At 54.3% G+C, this 22,347-nt stretch overlaps 3 protein-coding genes across 7 annotated transcripts; 2 read left to right on the top strand and 1 right to left on the bottom strand.

Moving 5' to 3' along the window:
* The first annotated feature begins 1,056 nt into the window (after nt 1-1,056).
* ACHE (acetylcholinesterase (Yt blood group)) lies at nt 1,057-8,008 on the top strand. Of its 4 annotated transcripts, none has more exons than XM_081089493.1 (6): nt 1,471-2,053; nt 2,205-2,391; nt 2,689-3,801; nt 4,140-4,624; nt 5,435-5,604; nt 6,435-8,008. In XM_081089493.1, the coding sequence occupies exons 1-6, from the start codon at nt 1,992-1,994 to the stop codon at nt 6,554-6,556; spliced, it is 2,139 nt and encodes a 712-aa protein (XP_080945619.1). In that variant the 5' UTR covers nt 1,471-1,991; the 3' UTR covers nt 6,557-8,008. The 4 variants fall into 4 exon arrangements, with proteins under 4 accessions (XP_080945621.1, XP_080945619.1, XP_080945620.1 ...); XM_081089494.1 differs by having other exon boundaries at nt 1,967-2,053; nt 2,205-2,330; XM_081089495.1 differs by lacking the exons at nt 1,471-2,053; nt 2,205-2,391 and adding an exon at nt 1,057-1,143.
* UFSP1 (UFM1 specific peptidase 1) lies at nt 7,415-7,870 on the top strand (the record flags this gene model as incomplete). Its single annotated transcript, XM_081089497.1, has 1 exon — nt 7,415-7,870. One exon carries the CDS (start codon nt 7,415-7,417, stop codon nt 7,868-7,870), a length of 456 nt encoding a protein of 151 aa, XP_080945623.1.
* Nucleotides 8,009-8,073: 65 nt separating the features above from the next.
* SRRT (serrate, RNA effector molecule) lies at nt 8,074-21,976 on the bottom strand. Of its 2 annotated transcripts, none has more exons than XM_081089490.1 (20): nt 21,741-21,976; nt 21,342-21,510; nt 15,737-15,865; nt 15,382-15,528; nt 14,946-15,134; nt 12,962-13,131; nt 12,644-12,828; nt 12,336-12,434; nt 12,135-12,252; nt 11,787-11,944; nt 11,322-11,383; nt 11,126-11,204; nt 10,640-10,828; nt 10,188-10,361; nt 9,945-10,098; nt 9,589-9,782; nt 9,325-9,481; nt 8,593-8,682; nt 8,361-8,487; nt 8,074-8,268 (listed from the first exon to the last, which is right to left on the bottom strand). In XM_081089490.1, exons 2-20 carry the CDS (start codon nt 21,461-21,463, stop codon nt 8,193-8,195), a joined length of 2,619 nt encoding a protein of 872 aa, XP_080945616.1. In that variant the 5' UTR covers nt 21,464-21,510; nt 21,741-21,976; the 3' UTR covers nt 8,074-8,192. The 2 variants fall into 2 exon arrangements, with proteins under 2 accessions (XP_080945616.1, XP_080945617.1); XM_081089491.1 differs by having other exon boundaries at nt 8,074-8,212; nt 21,342-21,481; nt 21,781-21,976.
* Nucleotides 21,977-22,347: the final 371 nt, after the last annotated feature.

The raw sequence follows: 22,347 nt of genomic DNA, 5'->3' as shown, positions 1-22,347 counted from the left end.
CGCCCCGCACCACCGCGCGCGCGCGCACGCACTCCAGGGCGCCCGCCCGCGCCAGGCGGCCCTGGAGCTGGCCACCCCGAGAGCACAGGGCAACCTGGCGCGACGCGGTCATGCGGGCACCGCCTCACACATTTCCGCCCTCACCTCGAGCGTGAGATGCCGCCACAGCCGCACTTTCCCACGGGCGACCCCCTCGAGGTCGGGACGGGGTGGTCCGTGCGGCTCCGGCCTCTCACAGAACAGTCTGGGGGCGCCCGCCAGGCCGCTCCCACCTGCGCGCTGCGGCAGCCAATGAGAGCCTGGCCTAGTGATGTCATGCCCCTACCCGACCCCGGGGAAGAACGTCCGAGGTCACCCGTCGGAACAGCGCAAACCCACCCAAGGGGTTCCCGAAGTTTCCACTGCGGCGGAGGGCGGGCTCGCCCCGCACCCTTGTGCATGCCACCATTTGACCTTCCCTCCCCGAGCCCCTTCCCCCTCCTCTCCTTCATGGGGGTCCCCTTCGTTTCCACTTGTGATCTTCTGTGCACATGTTCATTTCCACCGCTGCGCCCAAGAGTGTCCCATGTCACCTTTTCTCCGCCGGGGCCACCGGGGCCTCGGAGGGGGCCTCCGCCACACTTTCACGGCCGAGCCCCGCCTGCCATCCCGGCTGCGTCGGGGCCGGGGATGCTCATGGATCCGGTCCCCAGCCCCGAACGAAGCTGTCGCCCACCGTGTCCGAGAGTGTCCGTCTGTGAATGTCTGTCCCTGCGTTTGTCCGCGGCTGTCACTGCATGAGACCGTCCGTCTGCGCGTGTCTGTCTCGCGCGCTTCTGCTCGTCTGTCCTTGCGGGTGTCTGCTCCGCCACCGCCGGGCCTTTAGGTCGCGTCTGTCACCGCGCGTCTGTGCGTCTGTCGGCGGCTGTCACCGGCGTCCGTCTGGGCCCCAGGGTCTCCGTGTCTCCGCTCCGAGGGAGGGAGGGAGGGAGAGGAGGTGGCAGCCCGGGCGGTGGGGAGTGGCGGGGGCGGAGACAGTGGGCGGGGGCGCGGTGCGGGCCGGAGGGGTGTGTGCGGGGGGCCGGAGGCGGCTGTCAGAGTCGGCTCAGCTTGCTCGGGGAACAGCGGCCGCCTCCCGCTCCGGGCCCGGCTCGGCCGCCTCAGGTGAGTCTCCCGCCCCGCTCCGGACCCCCTCCCCGCGCCCGTGGCCCGTGGGACACGGCGCCTTCCCGGAGGGATCCAGGCCCCTAATCGGACGCCCGGAGACGCCCCCCACCCGCCGCCCACACTCAGCCTTGACGCTAAGCTCGCCGCCGAAGACGTCCGGTTGCCGGTGCGGGAGCCGGCACCCCGAGGGCTGGCCGCCGCCGCAGCTCCCGCTTTCCCGTGGGGACCCCCGAGCGCCCAGGACCCCGTTAGTCCTCAAGTCTGAGGCCACGGGGAGACGGACGCCCCCTGCCGAGGGCGGAATCCGGGCCGCGCAGGTTCCTAGCGGCCGGCTGCCACCCCCACCCCCACCCACCCCGCCGATCCCGCGACCCCAGCGCCCCGCCGCAGCCCCCTGCCTGGCCCAGGCACCCGCCTCCCACGGGGACTCCGTCTCTATTCTGGGGGAAGGGGAGGCTCAGCGGAAGCCCCGAGTTATAATTAGCCCCACTCGGGTTTCCTAGATAATCTCAGCCCCGCCACCACCCCAGCTCAGGGCGGCGGGGGCTGGGTGAGGGGTGACCGCCGCGAGAAGGGGGGAGTTCCGACCCGGGGAATTTTGATCCCTTGGCTGGAGATGCCGGAACCACAGCAGCTGCGGCCCCAAAATAGCGCCCCCACCCCCTGCAGCGGGGGATCTCCGGAGCTCGGAGAACACAGGCGTCCCGGCGCGCCCTTCAGACCTCTACAGCCCCCAGACCCCCGCCCCAAGTTTTCTGCTCCTTTGCTTGGGGCGGGGAGCGCCGTTATTTTATCGGTTTCTACTGCCCCCCGCTGGCAGCAGTGTGCACAGCATCATCAGACGAATGAGGGACGAGTCCTGGGGTCCGAGGCTGGCGAACCCGTTCGCGGAGGCTAGGCGACAGGGGTGCGCAACTGATGGGCACCCACGGGTACCAGCACGCTGTGCCAGACAGTGGACGAGGCGGGCTGGGCGGGGCAAGGTGTGGGGTAGGCAGGATTTGGGGTGCCCCAGGACCTGCGGCTCCCACACCCTGAATGCCCAACCCACCCTCCAGGGCCCCAGCCCTGGCCAACGCAGGAGAGGCTGTGCCTTCACGCCACCGCACGCGCCCCCATTGGCACCTCCCATCATCGAGGGCTCCACCCCTGTCGGGTGGCCTCTACGTGGACTGCAGCCTCTGGTGCGGGTGCCCACAAGGCTCACACTGGGCCCAATCCGGCCCACCCAGCGGGGGGAAGGAGGTGAGGGCGGTGGGTGCTCTGTGGGTCAGGGAGGGCATGCTTGGCAGTCTCATCCGTTCCTTACATCTGTCTGTCTGTCTGGGTGCGTATGGGCCTGATCTCTGTCCCTCCGCTTCTCACTGTCTGCCTGTGTCCTTGTCTCTGCTTGTCTGTCTCCTTCCCTCCATTTCTCTCCTCCTCTTTGCCAACCTGCCCCACCTCCTCTGCAGCTTAGTGATAACCCCTGGGCAAGAGTGTTATCTAATCCCCTCCTGGCAGCCTCAGGCCTTCACCCTCTGCCTTTCTTTCTCCTAACAGCCGCCTGCCTGCCTTGGCAGCCATCTGCCTGCCTTGGCAGCCATGAGGCCCCCATGGTGTCCCCTGCATACTCTCTTCCCACCGTTCCCACTTCTCCTCCTCCTCCTCCTCTTCCTCCTGGGAGGAGGGGCAGAGGCTGAGCACCCAGAGGACCCGGAGCTGCTGGTGATGGTGCGTGGGGGCCGGCTTCGGGGCACCCGCCTAATGGCCCCTGGGGGCCCTGTCTCTGCTTTTCTGGGCATCCCCTTCGCAGAGCCACCCGTAGGCCCCCGTCGCTTTCTGCCACCGGAGCCCAAGCGACCCTGGCCAGGGGTGCGAGATGCCACCGCCTTCCAAAGTGTCTGCTACCAATACGTGGACACCTTGTACCCTGGCTTTGAGGGCACCGAGATGTGGAACCCAAACCGTGAGCTGAGTGAGGACTGCCTCTACCTCAACGTGTGGACACCGTACCCTCGGCCTAAGACCCCCACCCCTGTCCTCGTCTGGATCTATGGGGGTGGCTTCTACAGTGGGGCCTCCTCGCTGGACGTGTACGATGGGCGCTTCCTGGCCCAGGCGGAGGGGACTGTGCTGGTATCCATGAACTACCGGGTGGGAGCCTTTGGCTTCCTGGCCCTACCAGGGAGCCGGGAGGCACCAGGCAATGTGGGTCTTCTGGATCAGAGGCTGGCCCTGCGATGGGTGCGGGAGAACGTGGCAGCCTTCGGGGGGGACCCGATGTCGGTGACTCTGTTTGGGGAAAGTGCAGGTGCCGCCTCTGTGGGCATGCACCTGCTGTCCCCACCCAGCCGGGACCTGTTCCACAGGGCTGTGCTGCAAAGCGGTGCACCCAACGGGCCCTGGGCTACAGTGAGCATGGGAGAGGCCCGCCGCAGGGCCACACTGCTGGCTCGACTCATAGGCTGCCCCCCAGGTGGGGCTGGTAGCAATGACACAGAGTTGGTCGCCTGCCTGCGGACACGGCCAGCTCAGGACCTGGTGGACCACGAGTGGCATGTGCTGCCTCAGGAAAGTGTCTTCCGCTTCTCTTTTGTGCCTGTGGTAGATGGAGACTTCCTCAGTGATACCCCGGAGGCCCTCATCAACGCTGGAGATTTCCACGGCCTGCAGGTGACTAGTGGCTGGAGGGGGTAGAGCTGGTTCCTCTATGCCTGTTCTCCCACTTTCCCACCCTACCCCTGGGGACCCAGGCATGAGGGCTCCTCAAGACCCACTTGCAAAGGCTTCTCTTCCCTGAGGGCTCAATCCCAGGGTGGCCAGTGGGACAGAGAGGAAAGAAAATGTGGGTATATTTTCTCCTCTCTGTCCCCCAATCTCATACTCTCTTCCTCCATGGTTCTGGGTCTGGAACTGTCCATCTCTCTGACTCTTTGTCCATCTGTTTCTGTCTGCCTGTCTGTCTGTGTCTGCCTCCACCCCCACCCCATTCCTTCATCCTGTTCCCCCAGGTGCTGGTGGGTGTGGTGAAGGATGAGGGCTCCTATTTTCTGGTTTACGGGGCCCCAGGCTTCAGCAAAGACAACGAGTCTCTCATCAGCCGGGCCCAGTTCCTGGCCGGGGTGCGGGTCGGGGTCCCCCAGGTGAGTGACCTGGCTGCCGAGGCTGTGGTCCTGCATTATACAGACTGGCTGCACCCTGAGGACCCAGCCCGCCTGAGGGAGGCCATGAGTGATGTGGTGGGTGACCACAATGTCGTGTGCCCTGTGGTTCAACTGGCTGGGCGACTGGCCGCCCAGGGTGCTCAGGTCTATGCCTACGTCTTTGAACATCGTGCATCTACGCTCTCCTGGCCCCCCTGGATGGGGGTGCCCCACGGCTACGAGATCGAGTTCATCTTTGGGCTCCCTCTGGAACCCTCGCTAAACTACACCATTGAGGAGAGAGCCTTTGCCCAGCGGCTGATGAAATACTGGGCCAACTTCGCCCGCACAGGGTTAGCAGTGCCAAAGGGCGGATGGCCTCCGGGAGCCAGGGAGGCTGGGAGGACAAAGAGAAAGGGGGAGGAAGACAAGCAGAGACAGAGAGGAAGGGCCAGAAAGAGAGGGGAGAGTTCACAAAGGAAAGGAGACAAAGGGGGAGAGAATGACAAAGGGGAACGGGAGAGAAAGGAAGGAGAAAGGGGGGTGGCAGATCCTGAAGAATCAAGGACAGTAATGGAGGGAGGCAAAGAGAAGAGATGGACAAGGAGAGACAGAATTCCAACAGCGGTCAGGAGTGTGAACTGTAAAGCTGGGTCAATTAGATCAGTGGTGATTTTATTATCTGGCATGCACTGGGTGGGGGGGTGGGGGGCGCGCGCGCGCACACACACACACACACACACACACACACACACATGGTTTACCTGTCTGAAGAAGGGGACAATAAATCCAATGTCACATGGGTGTTGTCAAAAGTAAATGCGATGTTTGTAGAGATAGGACTGGGCCTGGTTACATAACAAGAGCTCAATAAATCACCAATTTTTTAAATGAGAGAAACAGACAACGATGGGGCAGGAAAATGGAAGGAAATGGAGAGGAGAGACAGAAAGAGGGCAGGAGGAAGGGAAGACTCCAGATGATGAGGGGTACCGGAGAAGAGAAAGAAGGGTTAAAGCAGCAGTGGGAGGGAAGGGATGGGGCTCCCCTTGGAGCTAAGAGGGCATGGGGTCTGGGAGCACCGGCCTCCTCTTCATCTCCATCCCCCAACCTCAGGGCGGGGCAGGCTTGACTGAGGCTGAGCCTTCCCTTTTTTTACACAGGGACCCCAATGACCCCCGGGACCCTAAAGCCCCGCAGTGGCCACAGTACACGGGGGTATCGCAGCAGTACGTGAGCCTAAACCTGCGGCCTCTGGAGGTGCGGCGGGGGCTGCGAGCCCAGGCCTGCGCCTTTTGGAATGGCTTCCTACCCAAATTGCTCAGCGCCACCGGTATGTAGGGCCAGCGGGTAGGGGCTGGGCCCAGGGGCAAGAAAGGGGGCGTGGAGAGAGAGAGGGGAGTGGAAGCGGGCGGGGTGTAACCCCTCTCTTCTCCCCACCAGCCTCGAAGGCTCCCAGCACCTGCCCAGGCCCCGCCCACGGGGAGGCTGCCCCGAGGCCCAGGCCCGGCCTCCCCCTGCCCCTCCTCCTCTTCCTCCTCCTCCTCTCCCGGCTCCAGCGGCTGTGACCACGGCCTCCTCCCCCTCCGGCCTCCGGGGGCCCCTCTTCTAATGAGTGGCCGGGCCGGGGGGAGGGCCCCACTCAGGGATCTCCGACCCAGCGCCCCTCCCCCTAAACCAAAAAGCTCACACTGGACAGGGCGTGGGGGAGGGTTGACCTACGATCCGTCTCAGGGACTCACACGCCTTTGTTGTTTAAATGGAAAAGCCCATTTTCCTTTTTTATAAAATGATTCCTTGGAGCCTGAGACGTGTTGGGGGAGAGGGAAGACTCGGGGCTAGCTAGCAACTCCCCGTGGGGCTATAACCGTCAACCGTTTCTGTCTCTTCTCTTTTTCCCATCCACCCACGGATGCTCCCCGCCCCTGATCCCTTCTGTCCCCTTGTCTTCGGTCATTCCCCCCCCCCCCCTCCTCCCTCCCGCCAATCCTCCTCTGGCCCCACCTCCACCCTCATCCTCCCCGGTCTCTCGTGTTTCTCATATCTACCTGATCCTCTTTCCACCGTCCCACGTGCCTCTCCTGTGTCCTCCTGCACTCACAACCCCCACCCGGCCTTCTCCACGTCCTCCTCCCACCCACTTGCCGGGCGCCCTGGCCGCAGACACGCTGGACGAGGCGGAGCGCCAGTGGAAGGCCGAGTTCCACCGCTGGAGCTCCTACATGGTGCACTGGAAGAACCAGTTTGACCATTACAGCAAGCAGGATCGCTGCTCAGACCTGTGACCCAGGCGGGACCCCCACGTTCTGCCGCCCTATCCGCGCCCCCCTCCCCCCCGGTCCCCAAGTTGTATATACTATTTATCTAAGGGCTGGGATATTACAGAGGAGCCCTAGACCCACCCCAACTTTCCCCCGGGGCTCCTGGTCCTCTGCATGTCTCGGCCGAGCCCCTACCCCGCGGTGCCTTCGCCCCTCTGGGCTGCCAATAAACTGTTACAGCCAAAGGTGTGTGCTCGACTGGGGGCGGCAGGGCAGGAGGCCTAGCCAATTGGGCTCAGGGAATGGGGGTGGTCGCTGGGACCTACATTCTGGCCCACTCCGCGCCGGGACACCAGGCGCCACTCCGCGCCGGGACACCAGGCGCCACCCCGCGAGGAGAACTCGCGTCTGCGCAGTAAGAAGGGAGGTGCGGTGGGGCGGGGCAGCGGTGCATTGTGGGAACCCTACAGGCCACCAGGTCCGCAGGGCCTAGCGGTGCGACCTCCACTGATTCGTGCTGCCCGTGCTGCCCAGCGCTATTGTTGCCAGAACCTGCGCGCCGGTCCTGCCGCAGCTCGCCCAGGACCCGCCCAAGACCCGGCCGGGCCGAGAGTAAGTGCTCGATCCTGATTCTCCCTGGAGTTCGCTCCACGCCGCCAGACGCTCCTTCTGCCCACCGCCCTGGAGCCACTGAAGGACGTACATCTGGGCCTTGCGCCACCCGCCCGCGGCCCCGCTCGCCTGGCCATCCTCTCGGGCCACTACCTCTACTATCACTATGGCTGCGACGGCCTGGACGACCGGGGCTGGGGCTGCGGATACCGAACTCTGCAGACGCTGTGCTCGTGGCCACATGGCCGGCCCGTGGGTGTTCCCGGATTGATGGACGTGCAGGCCGCGTTGGAGGACATGGGTGACAAGCCCCCTGGGTTCCGCGGCTCCAGGGACTGGATCGGCTGTGTAGAGGCCAGCCTCTGCCTCGAATACTTCAGAGGACCCCAGGGGCGCCTATGCCACGTTCCCCGTGGAGGTGGGCTTCAGGAGGAGCTGGAGAGACTTCACTCCCACTTCGCAGGGGGCGGAGGGCCTGTAATGGTTGGGGGGGATGCGGATGCCCAGTCTAAGGCCTTGTTGGGAGTCTGTCTGGGGCCGGGCACCAAAGCCTTCGTCCTGGTATTGGACCCTCACTGCTGGGGTGCTCCAAAAAACCCCACTGAACTACAGATTGCTGGGTGGGTGGGCTGGCGAGAGGTGAGCACAACATTTGACTCCAAGTCCTTCTACAACCTGTGTTTGACCAGCCATAACTCTGAAAAGCAGCTGCCTCCCCAGGACTGAGACTTCCCAAAACAGGACTGTCTCCGGCCCCACACACTCTCAAGGGCAGAGGCTTAGAGACTGCAGGGTGCCAGGCCCCCAGGAAGTCCCAGTAGAGCCTGGAAACTTTGGCATCAATAAAGTGACAAGGCCCGGCTCAACCATTGCCCCAGCCAATGTTTGGGAGGATCTGGGGAGGTATATAACATACACTTGGTCAGGAATCACTGCGGAAGTGCTTTTATTGGCAGTAGGGCTGGACGTACAAAAAATTCCGAAGAGCTGGATGGGACAAGGCAGTCACAAGTATAGATGGTACTGTGAGTGAGGGAAAGTCGATGGCTCAAAAGAAATCCACATCATCTGGAGCATCCAGGTCACGGTATTCAACAATGGCCCGTGGGTCTCCACGGGCCATCCTGTGAGATAAGAAAGAGGTAAAATGGCATGAGAGTTGAGGGTCCCAGTTTGAAGAGGGCAAGAAAACTTGGACATCTTAGCTCATTCTCACCTGTTTCGAGGTTTCCCAGGATAACCTCCCTGGCCTCGGAAGGCATCATAGTTCCCTCGGCCAGCACCATAAGGAGCATGGGGATATGGAGGCCCTCCTGTGGGGACTGCAGGGCGGACAGCACCAGCTATGAAAAAGATCAGTGTTGAGAACCTATGACCTCAACTATCTTAGCTGCTTTCTCCCAACCCCTCACAACCACCAAACCCTTTCAAGACCTTCCTATACTTACCTCCATACCCCAAAATAGGGGGCCGGGGCTGGCCATAGGGCATCAGGCTCTGGGGAGTCTGGTGTGGGTACGGGAGTCCTGGAGTCAGGCCTGGGGGGAGTACAACACAGACAGGGACATGAATTACTGGGGAAGGAGGTTTGGGGGGAGACAGGACACAACTAGCTGTTAGGAATATGGCCAGAGGGGGTAAGGCAGAAACTTTTTCAGGGGACAACAGGATAAAGAACCAGGAGTCCTGCCCTAACCAGTTTGGCTTAGTGGAGAGAAAGTCAGCCTGTGGACTCAAGGGTCCCAGGTTCGATTCCGGTCAAGGGCATGTACCGTGGTTGCGGGCACATCCCCAGTGGGGGGTGTGCAGGAGGCAGCCGATCGATGTTTCTAACTCATTATCCCTCTCCCTACCTCTCTGCAAAAAATCAATAAAATATATTAAAAAAAAAAAAAAAAAAAAAAAGAACCAGGAGTCCTTGAAGAGTCAAGGGAGAGGGAATGTGGCAGACCCTCATGCAGGGGTCCTCAAACTACAGCCCGCGGGCCACATGCAAATACAAATATTGTATTTGTTCCTGTTCTGTTTTTTTACTTCAAAATAAGATATGTGCAGTGTGCATAGGAATTTGTCAGTTTTTTTTTAAACTATAGTCCGGCCCTCCAACTGTCTGAGGGACAGTGAACTGGCCCCCTGTTTAAAAAGTTTGAGGACCCCTGCCCTCATGGATCGTATCTTACTCTGGGCAGGGCCAGGTGGCTGAGCTGGCTTGATCTCAGGCAGAGCTGGGCGCTTAGCATCAGTGAGAAAGTTGTTAAAAAATGCTACCTCCTTCTTCACTTCCTCAATTTTCTCCGAATGCTTATTGAAGATATGTTTGCGTACAAACTCAGGTCCCTGGATGCAGAGGAAAGAGTCAGAACTGAACAAGCAGTTCCCTAACTCCCCAGACCCCATAATAATCACCCTTCCCTCCCACCTATCCCATAACTAATATCCCAGACCTTGAATTTCTTGCCACTGAGAGGGCATAGCCACTTATCCTTGCCCAGTTCCTGGGTGTTAGAGGTGACAAATTTTTCCACTTCCTGCTCAGGATCTTTGCGACCCATCTTCTGGGCCTCTTCCTCTGAAAGAGATTCCCGCACACTCAGCAGTGGAGTCAGCTTCTCCTCAAACGTCTTCTGCCACTCTAGAACTGTGGTTTGGGAACAAAGGCAGACAGCAGGTTGAAAAGGAAGCCAGAGCAAGGAATAAGCAAGGAGGGGATTAGAGAAGGTGACAGAGCACTGCTTCAGAGCAGAACTAAAACCAGCTAGGGAGAAAGGGGCACTAGAGGAGACTCAGGTGGGGAGCTCACCTTCTCCATGACTGATGCGGTTGGGTGGCATGGGTCCCCGCACGTGGATAATGCCACAACGGTTGGGCATTTCATCCTCATTGGGGTACTCGCATGTGTTATAATAATCCAGGGAATGCACAATGCGCAAATAGAGGAGTAGTTTGTCCAAAACCTAAGGCAAATGAAAAGCCATGAGTTCACCCACACTCGCCCTATATCTCCCCAAGCCAGGTTCTCATCCCACTCCGCTCTCACTGGCACCTTGATCAGCTTCTCATCTCGTTCCACATTGATCTCCGCTGGGTTTCCTTCCTTAGGAGGCTCCTCAGGGGGGGCCCCGCCACTACTCCCCAGCAGTTCTTCCTCCTCAGCACTCACTTCCTCAATCAGGTAGTCAGTGATATTCTTCAAGATTGGGTTCTGAGAGGGCAGGCTCTAGTTGGGAGGGAGAAGAAAAGCAAGTGAGGCAGAGAAAGTCCCTTAGGGTAGGTAGCCTAGGAAACTAATTTGAAAGGCAAGGTGAGGCTGAAAGAATTCAAGGCTCACTTGGCCTGTTACCGCTGCCTCAAGAATTGTCTTCATGTTTGTATTTATTCTACACATTAGCCCACAAATAATCACTAACACCAATCTGTTCCCCTGGAAGACCAGAGATGCCCACAGATGAGGGGGTATTGGCTGCTTTTGAAAAAGTTCTATGGAGAGTCACTGACTGTTGGCAGAGGAGGTGTCCCCGGCTCAGAGGCCCAGAGCTGGGTCCTGTCGTCCAACGTATGGATCAGCTTGGCTGCCAGCTTGATGTCATTGCGCACTATCTGCTTGTGTTGAGTAATGCCATTGATATTGCGGACGCGACGGGTCAGGTCTCTGTTCACACCAGGACTCAGCTCACACTCCCGGAGCTGGAAAGAACAGAAAGCTTACCAACACTTGCCCAAGAAGCAGCAACTCAAAAGACTGGCCCTATTGAGAGCACCAGTGATTAGACTGTGAGTTCCCTGAGGACAGGGATCAGGTGTGTTAACCAAAACAGTCCCAGAGCCTAGCCCAGAGACAACAGTACAGAATTAATGTAAGCAGACTAAACAGATGAAATAGGGGGCAGAATGAAGGAAGCAACCAATGAACAAAGCATTCGGAGGTGTGCAGCATAGAGAGCCGTACTTCTTCCTCAAAACAGTCCTGCTCCCAGTACTCACTCGGATATTCTGCAGATTCCAACAAATCTCTTTGATGTTAACACTGCGGTCAAATGTCACCCAGCCACGACGGAAAAACCTAAACAAGAACAAAGATGTCAACATAATCCTGGGGTGAAGGTGATGTTGGCCATTAACCTTCCCCCTGCACCTTTTCTCCAAGGTATCCAGGGTCACACTTCTCTCCATCTCTCACCTCCTCTCAGGCTGGGGCTCCGATAATGCCACACGCATAAAACCTGGATATCTTTTACAAAGCTGGAAAAGCAGAGGAACAGAAACCCCATTAGTAATTTAAGGATTCACATCTTCCTTCAATCCCCCCTCAGGACCCTAGGGAAGTGCCTTTAGTCTTTACTCGGACAAGGAAAAAACAACCAAGAGCTTCAGAGTAACAGCATTTAAAAGCAAATGGTGCAACCAGGACCAGCCCTGAAAAGGCATGGGCCCTGGAAAGGCATGGGCCCTGGAAAGGCATGGGCCCATAGGAAAGGAACCTCCCTGTTACAGAAGTAGGGATGTATGTCAGAAGCAGTGTCAGATTATCTTCTCCCCACCTAGTGTACCGCCCGCGCCTCCCAAATTCTTCCTCCACCCGACCTTGGGCAAAACATGGAGCCTGGGTGTTGTCCCTGCCCCCAATGCCATTTTCCCCACTCACAGAAATGATCTCAGCCCGGGAAATGTTAGGTGCGATATTGCGCATAAAGAGAGAGCAAGTCTTATGCAGAGGCCGGGGTTTACATTCCAGCCCAGGAGCATCCTTGGGCTTCTCCCTTTCTTCTTCCTTGGGCTTCTCCTTTTCCTTGAGTGCTTCTTCTATGCAGGAAATGGCGGGAGTTGGTTAGTTTTTATTATTGATTTTGGAGGAGATAGAAAAGCTGTCAAACTCCCATCCCACCTCCCCCACGCCCTTCTCTCCCAAAAAGCCACCCTCCCATCAATTTCACCGTCTCACCTCCCCCACCATTCATAGAAAGAGAATGGACTGGGAGAAAATAAAACCTACCAGCCTCCTCCTTCTCCTCCTCAGCTTGGCCACTCTCTGACTCTGACTCTGACTCCGACACACTGCCTTCGTCAAAGCTGTCATCACCACTGTGCTTCCTATTCCGCTTCTTGCTACTCTGTGGGAGCCACAGCAAGAGGGGCTGAGCCAGACTACCAGGACCCCAGTCCAGACACTGACCACATGCAAGAGATCCTCTACCTTTTTGGCTTCTTTTTCAGAGTCTTCTTTCTTCTCTTCCTTGTCCCCATCACCCTCAGATTTCTTAGTTTTGTCATCACTAGAACTGCCATTTTCAACCTACAGGTAGAGACAGTCTTGAGAATGTCCATTTCCCCAACAACCTTTATCAGAGGACCCCTCCCACCCTCAACAACTGAGCCAAGTTCACCTGTCCCCCACCCAATACACAGCCCTCTAGCTCTAGCTCCTGTGGACCCCAGCACAACTGAAACAGTTCCGTTCCCCTGGCACTCACAGGCAGCACCCAGAGACCCCAGCACTCAGACCTGTTTCCCATCTTCTTTCTTGTCTTCCTTCTCATTGGCCTTGCGCTCTCCATCCACCAGGCCTGGTCCAGCCCGCCCTTCCTCTTTCTTGCTGGGCTCCCCAGGCTTTCCTGCCTGTTCCTCCTCCTCCTCCTGCTCCAGGATGCGTAGATCATTCTCTGTACCTCCTTCCATCTTAATCACAGCTACCAACAAAGGGAACAGAAGTCACAATCCAATAGTCCTAGCTTTCATCCTCTGGCTTTCTGTCAACCTGCTTCTATTTCCCAACCAAGACTTTGGTCACCAGACATCCACTGCCCAAACCAAGCCACACACCTGCATCCAGCATCTTGACAATGGCATCAGCTTTGTCTATGTCCAGGAGAAGATTATCGAACCAGCCACTCTCCATGAGGGACAGGAATACCCTCAGTCGGTTTTGCAGGGCCCCTCGGGCCTCCTGCCGACGCTTCCCCACCTCATCTGGGTGGTACTTAGACCGAAACCTATGAAGGAAGTGGGGAGGGAAGAGACAAAATAGTCATTGGGGGCCAGGGCCAGGACCTGGGGAGGGGCCCACGAAAATCAGAACTTTTTCCCCATCCTCTCACACCCATAAAAGATCATAAAAGCAGAGATTGGGGAGAGGGGTATAATAAAAACACCCAATATCCCCAAAGAAACCAAAGGTTATTTTCTGAGAAGATTTGGGGGAGAGCCAGAAACTAAGAGCTCTAGATTTGGGAAGAGTAATGATTATAGGGGGGCCGGGGTTAGAGAGGCAGATCAATTGCCTTAAATCTCTGGGAGACACTAACTTAAAAAGTGTAGTTTCCCAAAGCTTCTGAGAGGAAGGCTAAGGATATAATAGGCCCCAAAGAACCTCCCTCTCCTTGCCAACCCCAAACTAGAGTCATTAAGAGGACTGCTCCCACCAACTCCCTTCATCCCTAGGTGGAAGACAGGGGGAAACCTGAAATTTACCAGATAGGAAAAGCCAAAAAAGGCAGGATACCTTTATTATTCCCCCCTTGGGAAGATAAGCAGATGGTGAAGGTACAGGGAAAGACCAAAGGGAAAAACTGAAGTGCCCTTTTAACCTCAGGTACTGCCCACAGGGAGAGCGAGAAAAGAAGGGTAGAGGGTTAGGGTAGAGCATGAATACATTTAAAATAGGACTTTGGGGTAAAAAACAAGAAATGAAGTATGAGAAAAAGGAGAAAGTATAAGAAAGTCCCAGATACCAAAAACAAAAGGAAAAACGGAAGATCAGACAGAGAAACCGGGGGTGGGGGGGTGGGGGGGTAGTGTTAGGCTGGGAGCAAGAACAGAGACAGGGAGAGAAAAGTACATGAGAGTGAGACAGAGAAAGAGGAGGACAGTGAAAGACATAACAGAACCACAAGTTGAGCATAAGAGGAAAGAAAAGCTGCAGGCATCACCTCCAGGATCTTTACCTTGGCCGCTTGGTCAAACAGAGCTCAAGATTTAACTAGCGCGCCCAGGGCCCATGCTGGCAGGTGGGCCACCGGCTGGCTCCTGGCTGGGGTGTCCCGGCCCGGATGCCGCACCCCCGCGGGACTCCGCGGTGGGGGCCCTGACTGACTAACTGCCTGAGCAATCACATTCAGCTAAACTGCTGCATTGTGCACAGCAGTGCCCTGCCTGTCTGCCTGGCCGGGGCAGTGCGGCTCAGCCCAGGGGCTCATGTATGGGCTGGGTATGGTGGGGGTGGAGGTGGGTTTGCTCCGAGCTCCGTCGATGAGCGGGTGTAGTTCCCAGTTCTGGCTCTTTTCAAGGAGGAGGAGCAGAAAGAGGATGAGGAGGAGGAGGAGCAGGAAGGGGGGAAAAGATGGTTGATTAAAATTAAAACATCCACAAAAAGAAAAAAATTAAAATTCTTTTTCTGTCAAATGACCCTGAGATCTTTGCTTTTCTTGTCTGGATTCACTCGTTGCTTTTGGGAGGACACCACAGCCACACAGGGTCCCGGCGATCAGGGATGACAATGACCCAAATCCAGCAAGGGGGGAAGCAGTCTGTCTGCTGCCCCAAGGGAATAGGTGGCTCTGGCCAGCTGCCTGGAGGTGTCCCACTGACTGAGGACAGTGGGGAAGGGAGATGGATAGGGGGCTGTGGCAGACACTGAAGTGAGGAGGAGAACCCATCAGCCAATGCTGCTGTAATTCCCATCCCCCACCCCACCCCCCAGGAAGTTCTGGATTGGGGAAAATGGGGAAAGGACAGGGCTGCAAGCTCCACTGGCAGGGCCAGGGGAAACGTGCCAGGGAAAAGACCACAGGACAGTGGGGGCACTCACCATTCCTCATCCTTATGAGCCAGGAAGAAATCCTGCATCTGCTGCCTCCGAAAATCCAGCTTGTAGTCATTATAGCGCTTAACTGCCTCTGTCTCATCCACAGAGTCATCCAACGATAGGAGAAACTCCTTGAAGCTTTTCATCACCGGTGGTGGCACACCCAAGTCAATCTCTGCAATGCTACCCAGCCTGGAGGATGGGGAGATGGTCAGGGAGTCTTGGTTTTGGGGGAAGAGGTGGGAGGCTGGAGAGGCCGAGGTAGCCAACTGCCCACCTTCCTTTGCCCACATGGACCTCACCCCACGCACCAACTGCTACTACCCCCACAGGCACTCTGTATCTAACCCACCTCCTGCCACAGTCTTCAGCAACCCAAATCATTCCCCAAGCCCAACAATTCCCTTCTCCCAAGAACCCTAGAACCGCAGATCTTTACCTGGCCTGGATAGGCAGAACATGATGCTGCATGATGTGGACATCTGGATGGCCCCAGGGCTGAGGGGGGCCATAAGTTGGGCCCCCACCCCCCCCAGCATAGGGCATCTCATAGCCACTGTGGTATGGGTCAGAGCTGTGCTCATCCCTGAGGGTGGGGGACACAAAAGTCAGACAGAGGAGAAAATCATGTCTCCGGAACATAAAGGAGGATGGGACAGAGGGTGAGACATGGACTGTGGTCTCTCACCCAAGGGTTTAAAGGGACAAAAAAAATGGGTTTATAGGAAGTTTGAGAAAAGGAAATGACAAAGTTCTCAGCAGAAGTGAGGGAAGATAAACTGTTGCCATCTCACCAGTCTCGCCTCATGCGCTTCTGTGGGGGGCTGAGCTCATGGCGGGGAGGAGAGAAGCGTTCTCGCCGATTCCGGTCATAGTCACGATATTCGCCCCGACTGCGGCGCTCCCGACCACGGTCCCACTCTCTGGAGATAAGAACAAGTAACAGCAAGTAAGACACAGTTGGATATCCCAAGGTAACACTCCTGAACAGGACCTTCCAATCCTGAGACACCAGACTAAAAGCCAAAAATTATAAAACTACCCTCTAAACAGAAAAAGACTCTTGCCTACTTCTATCACTTCAGCCATTACCCACAAACTAATGGGTCAACTCTCTTTCCTCCAGCCTGGCCTTTTTCCTGAATGCCAGACCAATATTAATAATCCCCTACTAGATGACCATTGTCACCTTTAATTCAACATGTCGGAATTCAGCCTATTATTTCCACCATATGGGACCAAACTTATTTCCCTCCTCCTGTTTCCCACGCTCAGCATATCCATATATTACCATGTACCCAGTTACCAAGTATCACCCTCACCACGACTTTGTTATTGGTTTGTTAATCCTATGCCTCAAAGCCTATCAAAGCTGCCCTCTTCCTTGCCATCCCCTAGGTCATTTCTCCTCTGAGTGCAGCATGGGTTCTGCTTACCTGCCTCTGGTCTCTCCCGCCTTCTCTACAGTCAGTGATCTTTCTCAAACACAAATCCGGTCATGCCATGCTCTTGCTTAAATGCCGGTACATAACACTGTTCAAAACCTTGGTTCCTGGCTGTCACCCTAGACTCTCCACCAGTCACTAGTACCCCATCCCCATCACAACAAAATATCCTTTGCTCTAACCCAGAGGTTTTTCAAACTTCTTAGTCTTAGGACCCCCTTACACTCTTAAAAATGTTTGAATACTAAAGAGTTTTTGCTTACGTGGATTATATCTGTCAATACTTACTGTATTCAAAATAAGAACAAAAAAATACCTATTTAATTTGAGGTTGTATTACAGATTTCTATTAAAAAATGGCTATTTTAGCCCTAACCAGTTTGGCTCAGTGGATAGAGCGTCAGCCTGCGGACTCAAGGGTCCCAGGTTCAATTCCGATCAAGAGCATATACCTTGCCGAAACCGGTTTGGCTCAGTGGATAGAGCGTCGGCCTGCGGACTGGAAGGTCCCAGGTTCGATTCCGGTCAAGGGCATGTACCTGGGTTGCGGGCACATCCCCAGTGGGGGGTGTGCAGGAGGCGGCTGATCGATGTTTCTCTCTCATCGATGTTTCTAGCTATCTCTCTCCCTTCCTCTCTGTGAGAAATCAATAAAATATATTTTAAAAAATGGCTATTTTACAAAAAAATATTAGTGAGAAAAGTGTCACAGTTTTTATATTGATAAATCTTTTTTTTAAATATATTTTATTGATTATTTTACAGAGAAGAAGGGAGAGGGAAAGGAGAGGGATAGAGAGTCAGAAACATCGATGAGAGAGAAACATCGATCAGCTGCCTCCTGCACACCCACCACTGGGGATGTGCCCGCAACCCAGGTACATGCCCTTGACCGGAATCGAACCTGGGACCCTTCAGTCCGCAGGCCGACGCTCCATCCACTGAGCCAAACAGGTTAGGGCACTGATAAATCTTTTCAAGGCCTGCTTTAACAGAGACAGCTAGATTCTCATATTTGCTTCTATATTTAATCTTTTGTGATATTTGGTTGCTTGAAAAATATGAAGAAACCCTGGTCAGGTGGCTCAGCTGAATGGAGTATTGTTCCCATATGCCAAATGGCTGTGGGTTCGGTCCCTGGTCAGGGCATATATGGGAGGCAACTGATCCATGTTTCTCTCTCATTTCTTCCCCCTTCCTCTCTTTAAAAAAAAAAAACACAAAACAAACAAACAATAAAAACTATTTTTTTAAAAAAGGAAATACTTTAATAGCCTTTTCAGATAACTGGGAATATTATTTGGTTCCACCCAAAACTTGATAAGAGGTAGTTTGCTATATTAAAATCCATTTTTTTTTGCCGAAACCGGTTTGGCTCAGTGGATAGAGCGTCGGCCTGCGGACTGAGGGGTCCCAGGTTCGATTCCGGTCAAGGGCATGTACCTGGGCTGCGGGCACATCCCCAGTGGGAGATGTGCAGGAGGCGGCTGATCGATGTTTCTCTCCCATCGATGTTTCTGACTCTCTATCTCTCTCCCTTCCTCTCTGTAAAAAATCAATAAAATATATATTTTTTTAAAAAAATAAGAAAATAAAAAAAATAAAATAAAATCCATTTTTCTACTTTGATCTTTATTTTATTTTTTTAAAATATATTTTATTGATTTTTTTACAGAGAGGAAGGGAGAGGGACAGAGAGTTAGAAACATCAATGAGAGAGAAACATTGATCAGCTGCCTCCTGCACACCCTCTACTGGGGATGTGCCCGCAACCAAGGTACATGCCCTTGACCGGAATCGAACCTGAGACCTTTCAGTCCACAGGCCAATGCTCTATCCACTGAGCCAAACCGGTTAGGGCTACCTTGATCTTTAAATGGATCTTGACACATTTCCTTAGACCAGTGGTTGGCAAACTGTGGCCCTTGAGTGTGGCTCTTCTACAAAATACCGACTTCTGCACATGGGCCACGAAGTTTCAATCGCATTGTGTATGCGCGCCCACACGTGGTATTTTATGGAAGAGCCACACTCAAGGGGCCAAAGAGCCGCATGTGGCTCCCGAGCCGCAGTTTGCCGACCACTGCCTTAGACATTATCAAAATATTAATTCATTAGTATCACTACCTATTTCCTCAGAAAAGACTTTAAATAGTGGGAAGCTGTCAAGGTGACATTGGTAGATACAAGTTTTCCAAAACTTCCATTTTCACTGGAAAGTTCCACTTCCTCATTATCAACAAAAGTGACAATTTTTCTTGAAGTAACAGATTCTCTTAGTTTGTTTTCAAGAAAATTTCTGCCAAACACCCAAATATGATAACCAATGTTTGACACTTTCATTCAGATTTTTTAAAATATATATATATTTTTTTAAATATATTTTATTGATTTTTTACAGAGAGGAAGGGAGAGAGATAGAGAGTTAGAAACATCGATGAGAGAGAAACATCGATCAGCTGCCTCCTGCACATCTCCCACTGGGGATATGCCCGCAACCCAGGTACATGCCCCCAACCGGAATCAAACCCGGGACCTTTCAGTCCGCAGGCCGACACTCTATCCACTGAGCCAAACCGGTTTCGGCTAGATTTTTTAAAATATATTTTTATTGATTTCATAGAGGAAGGGAGAGAAACAGAGAGAGAAACATCAAAGAGAGAATCATTGATCGGCTGTCTCCTGCACGCCCCCTACTGGTGATCAAGCCTGCAACCCACGCAGGTGCCCTGACGGGAATCAACCCAGGACCTCCTGGTTCAGAGGTTGATGCTCAGCCACTGAGCCACACCGGCTGGGCTCCTTCAGATTTTTAAACAACTAAAAAAACAAAAAAAACAAGCCCTAACCCATTTGGCTCAGCTGAGAAGAGCGTCAGCCTGTGGACTGAAGGACCCCAGGTTCAATTCCGCTCAAGGACACATACCTAGGTTGTGGACTCGATCCCTGTTTGGGGGAGTGCAGGAGGCAGCCGATCAATGATTCTCTCTCATCATTGATGTTTCTCTCTCTCTCTCCCTCTCCCTCTCTGAAATCAATAAAAATACATTTTAAAAAACCTGTTATTCAGCTCAGTTTAATCCCACAATGCTCTTCCTCAAGATAACCACTTTACTCCTATATGCATACTTCCCATTTGTCATGTGTATTAAGAAAATGTAAATGCAAGAATCCAATTTAATAAAAGTTTTACTGCTTCATCAAGGACATTAAGTGTAAGTGGTTTGGTTTATTTATTTTGTTTGTTTGTTTTTGTTTGATGCCACTGCCTTGATTTGTGCTAAGGCACCAGCAGTTTTACCTACCATTGCTATAGCAACAGCAGTGCAAATGTCACTGTGCAGTGAAAATGACAATACTTACGGTACTATAAAAATAGTTGTAATTAATCTCACACACACCCTAGGGTCTGTGGATCACGTGGATTTTGAGAACCACTACTCTAAGAAAACTAGAATATCTGCTCTTTTCTGCATCCATTATATCCACAACTCAAAGCTGTTCACACTACCAATGTCTGGGGAATTCGCACTCATCTCCCCAAGTCTTGCTATAAGCATTACTTTCCCGTAGCTCTCCCTATACACCACCTCCACCACTGTTCCCCTCCCTTAAAAGATGTTCCTTCAACGGTCGCCATCTTTATGATGATCTCTCATACGTACTCATTTGTAGCATACACCCCAGAACATTTTGCCCCCCAAGACTGTAAGCTCCTTAAGGGCAATAAAGGCCAGTGTGCTCTGCAGTTGAGCGTTGACCCGGGAACCAAGAAGACTCCGGGTTGGATCCCCAGTAAGGGTGTGTGCAGGAGGCAGCCATGACGTTTCTCTCTCATAAATGTTTCTTTCTATTCCTTTCCCTTCCTCTCTCTCTCTGAAAATCAACTTTTTACAACCATATTTAAGATAAATAAAAAATAAATTAAAACACTACATCTTATTCATCTTCATAATCCAGAACACCTTTCCTTTTTTCTTAGAAAAGAACCAAAGATGCCCTAACCGGTTTGGCTCAGCGGATAGAGCGTCGGCCTGCAGACTGAAGGGTCCCGGGTTCGATTCCGGTCAAGGGCATGTACCTGGGTTGCGGGCACATCCCCAGTGGGGGGTGTGCAGGAGGCAGCTGGTCGATGTTTCTCTCTCATCGATGTTTCTAACTCTCTATCCCTCTCCCTTCCTCTCTGTAAAAAATCAATAAAGTATATAAAAAAAAGAGAAAATAACCAAAGAAAACAAAGTGCCAGAGTCTCTACAGTGAAGAGAGACACTCTGACTTACAGACTGAATGGTTTGTTATCACAATAAGTCAGCAAAAGCTTTTTTTCCGGCAATGTCTCCGAATGGAGCCACTGCCATCAGCTATTAGATATTGGTGACACCTCTTATATTTAAAAAACAAAATCTTCCACAGTTTCTCTTAATCTTGTTTTTTTTTTTTTTGAAATCACATCACATTTCTTAATGAAAGCCACCCGACCTATAATTAACTCAAGAATATCCCAGAAAGCTAATCACTAGCGAATCAGACCTAGTCCCATCACAGTCGAACTCAACCATCACTGTCCAAAGATCTTTCTGACTTTAGGCAGGACAACCACAAGCAATTTAACCATCTCCTGCCAGGGAACTGGCCTGACCACCTCGCCACTCAAATCAACTCTCTACTTTGCCTGAACCAACCTTTCTGAAGTATCATTTACCCACAGTAACACGCACACGTTTCAAGTACATTTATAGATACTGCTTTTCCGTACTCAAACGGTCTTAGTCCTATTGCTTTCATCTTCTGGATATTTCAATAATCTTTGGCCAATAGCAACTAGGTTTAACAAACCCCATGAAACAATCAAGTACGAACGATTTCAGTTTGCCCTCCTCAAATGAAAAAGCAAAGGCAATGAGGGTGGAGTGCGGCAGAATGAGACGAGGGCAAAACTGAGGAAGGGGCTTACCGGTCATTCCAGTCGTCCCCTCGACGTCTCTCGTCTCTCTCCCGCGAACGGTCATAGTCGCTGCGCTCTCTCCTGAACTTGTCCCTGCGTCTTCGGTCGTACTCGTCATCGCTGTCACCCATGGCGCCGTCAAAGGGGGCCTGGGGCCCAGACAGGGGTGCTCAGGGTGCTGGACAACGACGAGAAGAGGAAAGGCTCGCCCCTCTGGAGCAGCACACCCGCCTCTTCCCGCAAAGGCCGCCGTCTGCGGTCCCCGCCATCCTAAGTCCTCTTCCCCGGCGGGTGGACCGCCCCCACACTCCACTCCCCCGCCCACCCTTCCCGCCCCGCCAGCGGCTCCGGGCGCCTGTCCCTCCCTCCTGCCTCAGCCCCGGCTCCCAGGCCCCTCCCATCCCCCACCTGGGAGGGTCGCGACCGTTAGTCTCGCACTCCGACGTACTGGTTCTTTGGGAGACCTGGGCCCGCCCCTTGCCTCGGGCGCGCGGTGAGGACCGGGAAGAGGGTGAGAGGGAGATTCGGGCTCTCAGCTACGGGGCCGAGGAGACGCGATGAGAGCGGGACAGTCGAGGATGAGCGGTCGGCGCGCGCCGCTCGCGCAGCGCCTGCGTCACTCGCGGAACTGCACCTCGAACTACAAACTACTACCCGAGCGGCCCTAACTGGAACTAAACCAAAGAGGGAAAGGCCGGGAGCACAGGGGGATGATGGGAAGGTACGGCGAACTCGGAAGGCTCGCGATATTTCTGGGGCGGGAACTGCGCGACTGTGAGGAACTACGGAGGCTGAGCTGGGCCAAGCTTAGCCTGGGGAGGGCGGTAGAGTCCTCTGGGCGTGAAGGAGCGCTTCCTTAGGCCGAGGTCGAAGGTCGCACTCACCCGGAAGTGTCTGGTTCTGGACCGTAGACATTAGCCGCCACCACTTTGCTCGGGGTATTTCAAGACCTCATCGGGGTTGTTCCCCACTCTCCTCGCGTGGGGCACGGGCTTGAGGAGTGCGGGCGTTTAGC

The sequence above is a fragment of the Myotis nattereri genome (assembly GCF_964212035.1).
Source record: "Myotis nattereri genome assembly, chromosome: 4".
Classification (NCBI taxonomy): Eukaryota; Metazoa; Chordata; class Mammalia; order Chiroptera; family Vespertilionidae; genus Myotis; species Myotis nattereri.
The sequence above is the reverse complement of the archived record's forward strand: the minus strand, read 5'-3'. Positions and strand labels throughout refer to the sequence as shown.

What these genes read in the sequence shown, in the direction of transcription:
- ACHE (XM_081089493.1), top strand. Translation starts at nt 1,992, where the DNA reads ATGAGGGACGAGTCCTGGGGTCCGAGGCTGGCGAACCCGTTCGCGGAG. An exon ending in CACCCAGCGGGGGGAAGGAG is followed by an intron (nt 2,392 to 2,688) that starts GTGAGGGCGGTG and finishes TTCTCCTAACAG; the next exon opens with CCGCCTGCCTGCCTTGGCAG. An exon ending in GAGATTTCCACGGCCTGCAG is followed by an intron (nt 3,802 to 4,139) that starts GTGACTAGTGGC and finishes CTGTTCCCCCAG; the next exon opens with GTGCTGGTGGGTGTGGTGAA.
- SRRT (XM_081089490.1), bottom strand. Translation starts at nt 21,463, where the DNA reads ATGGGTGACAGCGATGACGAGTACGACCGAAGACGCAGGGACAAGTTC. An exon ending in TGTCAAGATGCTGGATGCAG is followed by an intron (nt 12,829 to 12,961) that starts GTGTGTGGCTTG and finishes CTTTGTTGGTAG; the next exon opens with CTGTGATTAAGATGGAAGGA. An exon ending in GGAGGAGAAGGAGGAGGCTG is followed by an intron (nt 11,945 to 12,134) that starts GTAGGTTTTATT and finishes TTTCCTGCATAG; the next exon opens with AAGAAGCACTCAAGGAAAAG.